Source organism: Palaemon carinicauda, chromosome 4 (genome assembly GCF_036898095.1).
Source record: "Palaemon carinicauda isolate YSFRI2023 chromosome 4, ASM3689809v2, whole genome shotgun sequence".
Classification (NCBI taxonomy): domain Eukaryota; kingdom Metazoa; phylum Arthropoda; class Malacostraca; order Decapoda; family Palaemonidae; genus Palaemon; species Palaemon carinicauda.
Window position 1 is genome coordinate 181,365,394 of NC_090728.1, and position 6,148 is coordinate 181,371,541.

The 6,148-nt window shown below is 34.3% G+C and overlaps 1 protein-coding gene across 1 annotated transcript in view; it reads left to right on the forward strand.

Moving 5' to 3' along the window:
- Window positions 1–277: 277 nt before the first annotated feature.
- LOC137639225 (uncharacterized) overlaps window positions 278–6,148 on the forward strand; it is a 13,040-nt gene continuing 7,169 nt past the window's right edge. The window contains exons 1-4 of the mRNA XM_068371520.1: window positions 278–422; window positions 3,478–3,637; window positions 3,967–4,122; window positions 4,927–5,038. Coding sequence (XP_068227621.1) covers window positions 368–422; window positions 3,478–3,637; window positions 3,967–4,122; window positions 4,927–5,038 — 483 coding nt within the window. The 5' untranslated portion in view covers window positions 278–367. The remainder of the gene's footprint in view (window positions 423–3,477; window positions 3,638–3,966; window positions 4,123–4,926; window positions 5,039–6,148) is intronic.

A 6,148-nucleotide genomic window follows, 5' to 3' on the forward strand; every position in this document is an offset into this window, starting at 1 on the left:
TAAAGATAGAAAAAAAAACGAAAGGGAACCTGGCGAACGAAATCTTCATGTTATCTCGAGGTTGCATATTTTCAATGGCAGTTATCATACTGTAAAAATAAAGGAACGTTAATATAAAAAAATGCAATAAGTCAATGAGTACCGTTTGGTCTCCCAAGTATTGACAGCAATATAATTGCAGTCAATACCAAAACCTGGCCATAGTATATCCCATATTGCTTTCGTTTAAAAGAAGCAAATAAAAGTAGTTTATTATTCTGAGAATTGTTGACCTTCACATCACCTGTCTTGTTTGTCTATCGTTCTCAGGCTTCCTTTTTTATATCTTCGGTTTTATTGGTTATTCGTTGCTACACAAACCGAAAAGATGGGTGTGAAAGGACTTCTCTTGTGTTTGGCGATATATGCTCTTCTGAAACCAGGTAATATAAAAATTCATTTATTACAATAAGTGACTGTTTAATTCTTATCATAACCTACATAACGAAAATTAAGGAATTACATCTTTGTTTTGAGATAAATTGGTTAAAACCACAGTGTTCTGTTCTTGCGCAAAGCGAAGTTGATAAGTTACACATAACTTACCAGAGTTTGACAATTTATTTTGAAGATTAAGCCTACCCTTACGTATTTGTGTAAATTTCACAATCGGTTCTAACTAACCGGTAAGTAATTGTACGGTGATAACTTGAACTTAAACTTATATGCATACTTGAGTTACCGAAGTTCTGTTTTATGGTTCATTTATCCAATGACAAATGACCAGTTGTATTGAAGATGTAGCCCTCTTATTAGATAACTTTCTCTGTGGAATATATGTAAATGAAGATGAGAAATTCCCTTGAAACATGCTCCCTAAAAGTAAATACAAAAACAAAAGCATTCCTTTCGGTTTGTGTTTTCTTGATCACTGGAGAAAAGTATTTCCCTTCTTATTTCTTATAATGCAATTAAAAATTTTATTTTGAGAATCTGGAATTTGCATTGACAAATGGCGCCTGTCCCTATATTCAAAATGTTTGCTTTTAATTATCAAAGTTATTGTCAAAAGGTTATTCAATGAGTTGAATGATATTATTGATGGCAATTGACACTGTAAGAAGTTGTATCCATAATAGATATTTAGGAAATTCGGTGATACATAAAGGAGTTCAGTCGATCATTTTTGCATCAATGTTATGAAACATGAAAGGTAATATTTCACACTAAATTTTCATTGAAAACAGGTATCCATCAGCTGGGGGTAATTCAATGTTGTTGGAAAAGGTAAACGAAGCTGATAAGTTTTATCTAAGTATTATTCTCATCATCATATGGCTGAGTTCCCAACTCATAAAAATTTACACACTGTACGAGTAGGCTAATCTTTCTGTGTGTGCACACGGTCTAGACTGCGTGTGTGTGTGTGTGTGTGTGTGTGTGTGTGTGTGTGTGTGTGTGTGTAAGCTTATGTATACGTACGTGTATGAGTGAAGAGTAATGAGATAGCCTAGTTATGGGCATGCCTAATTCAATTTGCATATAGGGATAAGAATACACATCGGACCATTCCGTTACCTGATGTGATTTTGGGAGTGTATTTTATAGCTCTTTAAAAGTAATATTTTTTTCTTAGTTAAAGTACGGTGGACCAGCAAAAAAAAAAAAAAAAAAAAAAAACTGCTCTGTAATTTCGAATGTTTAGTATGTGGATTAATTTCTCATTTCGGTGATTTTTCTTTCGTTGTTTTACAACAATTAACTTTTATAGTTATTAACTATAAATTAATTTAGGTGACTATGAATTTATGCATTTCTTTTGTATTCTTAGCCATGTAAACGTTTTGTAAATAGTCCAGATGTTTGTAAATTTATCTGTTGATGTTGTTACTGTTTTTAAAATATTTAATTAATCGTTAATTATTTCTCATATCGCATGTTTATTTCCTTGTTTCCTTTCCTCGCTGGGCTATTTTTTCCTTGTTGGAGCCCTTGGACTTACAGCATCTTGCTTTTTCAACTAGGGTTGTAGCTTAGATAATAATAATAATAATAATAATAATAATGTTGATTTTGCAATATATTCGTGTAGCCTACGGTTTATTATACTTTTCCTCAGTTCACTCGGTCCCAGTCTGCTTACGGGTTTTCTATTAGAGAAAATGTCATCATTTGGATGGGTGACTGCAGAAGAAAACTCGGGCAATTTGTTCCATTATCTTATTCACTTATTATTGAATTTCCTGTTATTGTAGATAATCCCTCCTGATATAGTAATGAAATATCCTTTCTACGCTTTTGTTGTTAGAGAACATATTTCTAAAGCAATTACGAAATATCTGGGAAAAATGCCATCTCATTGCAGCATATCCCACTTACGAAAACCATCTGTAGTTCGACCTCTCCTTTTAAAATTAGAAGAGTGTATGGGTACAGAGTCCATCCGTTCTAAGTACTTTTAACTCTATTTATAAGTGCATTAGCTATTAATAGCCTGTGTATCTATCCATCATTACTGGAGGACTGAAGGTTTTGATATTTGTGTGAACGGCCTTAAGACAACATTAGACATACAACGAATCAGCTGCTCACTCTTGATCGAGGGTTCAACCTATGGGGAGCCTGTTAGCAACCAAAAGTGTTGATGACACAGACTTGCCATCGTAAATAAGCGCATGTGTTTGCTAAGTAATCGGAACAATAATGGGAATTTCTCAAGTGCGCTAGAATGCGGTCAACAATCCGTCAGACTCCGCAGTCATCGTTAGTTTTACTTCGTTTGTTCCATGCACGGTCTCAACCGTGGTTCCATGACTTCCATCCCTCTAACGGCAACTTGGTGAACCATTCAACCATCAGTCAGAGAATCTATGCAACAACGGAAAACCAGCCTATAAATATTAAATTCTGTCTATCTGTGTCTATTTCCAGTTTGATTTATTATGAAACCAAATAAGAGGATGGATTTCTCAACCTTTGCCAATATTATCATTATTATTACTAGCTCTATAAACCTAGTTGCAAATGCAGGATGCTATAACCCTAAGGGCTCCAACAGGGAAAATAGCCCAGTGAGGAAAGGAAATAAGGAAATGAATCTACTAAAAGCGAAGTAATGAACAATTGAAATAAAATATTTCAAGAACAGTAACAACATTGAAATAAATCTTTCATATATATAAACTATAAAAACTTTAAAAACCGGATGAGGAGAAATAAGATAGAATAGTGTGATCGAGTGTACCCCCAAGCAAGAGAACTCTACCCCAAGATAGTGGAAGACCATGATACAGAGGTTATGACATTACCCAAGACTAGAGAACAATGGTTTGATTTTGGAATTTCCTTCTCCTAGAAGTGCTGCTCCCCAGTTATCCAGCTCTGTAAAAGTCGAGCTTGACTCATTGGGCTGGTTAATCTTCTCCCTTTTAATAATAATAATATCCGGTTATCAATATAATGGTACATTCATCCTTTCAATCCTTCTTGGCCTTGCAGGCAGTGGTTCCAGGAGCGCTGTTCTGGATGAGCTAGTCACTTCTGCTACACATTCCTTTCGTGAACACCTTTCTATAGGATGGCCAGAGATAGGAATTCCATCCTTAGATCCTGTAAGGATCCCTGTACTTGGGTTACCAGATAGCATGAGTAAAATGATGTAAGTATGAGATGATACACATGCTAATTTGAATTGTTAAAAGATTTTGAAGTATGTTTGAAATGTACAAATTATTCTACATATACAGAGCAGTAATGAATCGTTGCATTGTTATACATAGACCATCTATTCACGAATTAAAATCCTAAAAGTAATTTTACATTTAGTTACCATAATCAATTTTGCTGTTCTTCAAAATACATATATCAAAATTAACATTGATGTAAATTCAGTGTAGATGGAATTAATTAAACATTATTTTTTGCCATAAGAAACCATCTTGTTAGTAAAAGCAGAGTTTTGAGCATTATTCAAAACGTTCCTTCCAGAACATATGGTCAATATGCAGCCTTGACAGTACATGGCATGTCTGATTTGAACATTGAAGCCGTTGATTCGAATGTTCTTTATATGAGGTCCGCCATTACGCTGGGATTACCATCACTTGAAATTACAGGAAGTCATTATGACCTCGGTGAATCCAGGTACTGTGGTTGAGATGCATTTGAAGAGTTGAATGTTGTTATACTTTTTTTTTCTCTGAGGATAATTGTGGGATTCTTAACGACGTTGCTCGAAATGTTTCTAGTTAGAGGTTTATTCCATTAGGCCAATTACTACATTTCAACTTTAGGACCATAACAAGAAAAATGTGTCTTTATATGAATAAAATTTGTGGCTAAACCATACTTTACATTACTCTTACTAATACTTAACTGTTCAAACTATTACCTACCATGGTTAGTTAGCTAACTGTCCTCACTCTTCTTTCCTATCAGCAAAAATAAGCTTGTCCTTTTATTTGATTTTGGACCGATTTGAATAATCTTCAACGCCATTGATGGTGCTGTAACTTTTAACAATTGCTTCCCATTAAAAATTCATTATGTGAAAGTGATATTAACTCCTAGCACTGATCCTCCAGTGATATCAACTTCTAGTACTGATCCTCCAGTGATATTAACTTCTTTTGCTGATCCTCCTGTGATATTAACTCCTAGTACTGATCCTCCAGTGATATTAACTCCTAGTACTGATCCTCCAGTGATATCAACTCCTAGCACTGATCCTCCAGTGATATTAACTCCTAGTACTGATCCTCCAGTGATATCAACTTCTAGTACTGATCCTCCAGTGATATTAACTTCTTTTACTGATCCTCCTGTGATATTAACTCCTAGTACTGATCCTCCAGTGATATCAACTCCTAGCACTTATCCTCCAGTGATATATTAACGGCTAGCACTGATCCCCCAGTGATATTAACTCCTTGTACTGATCCTCCACAGTTCTGAGATACAAAATCTGCGTATTGTCATTGGTGTAACATTCACTCTGGCAGAAGAACAACTCTTAGAGGTGGATGAAGTGGACGTTCTTTATGATTTTACATCTGCTGGTGTAAGTATCCTTCATCGAAGATTGGTTTGTAAAAATGACTCTCTACTGTTCTTAAGAAGGAAATTTATCTAGAGAAAAAGTATGATACTTTTTTTGAGTTGCTGTACGCGTGAAGTTTCAATTTTATTGCTACAGTTTTACGATAACGTTCTTTATGTTCAATTTACTACGCAAAGAAAAAGAAAGAAGTATATTGGGTGTATTCATTGATAGAGAAAATTATTTACACCAATCAATCAAATAATTTGCTATTATGCAATATTCTCATCAAAATTTTTCGAATTTGTGAATGCTTGCTAATTTAAGAGTTCTATTGGGCAGTTTTACATAATGAAAAACAAATATTATCAGTAATACAAAAATTAAAACAAAAACCAAACCTTTATACAACAATGAAAATACCATCGTTTCTAGTGCAGGACCAATGCCTCAGATATGTCCTTAGTCACGTCTTGGGGTTGTCAATTTTCCATCACCATTGGTGATGGTAACCCTTTATACACAGTGCAGTAACTGCATTTTTTTCTTGGTACGGTATTACGGTATGCGAATATATCGAATGCATAACTGCTGTCTTATTTAGCAGATATGGGGAATGCCTCTTTGTTTTGCATTGAAGGAAAGTATTGAGCATATTCGCTTTCAATGACATATAATTCTACTGCGATATATCGTTCCTCTGGATAATTGTATTTCATCCCAAGGCACCCTTCGTTAGACCAAAGCTGTCAAAATATATACAATTCTCCAACAATGAAACTGAAATCATCATTTCTTTTAGATCCTTGAGCTAAAGCTCAATCTTTTTACGAGCACAAACATTAAGACGAAGAGGCACTTAAATCTATCAAGGAATTACAACTGAGGTAGTGATACTTGATCGTTTGTAGAGGCAGTGACAAATTATTTTTTATAAGAGCACTTTCCGATACATTATCAGCAGAGTGCAATGAGATATAATCTTACCAAAGGAGTCAAGTGATGCAATATTACAAATACGATTTACTTAATAAATATAGGAAGTTTTGATTCGATTTTCAAAATATAACATAAGATAAAAATGAAATTTTTTCCACTGAAATAATATTATTATTAAAAAAAAGACTCATT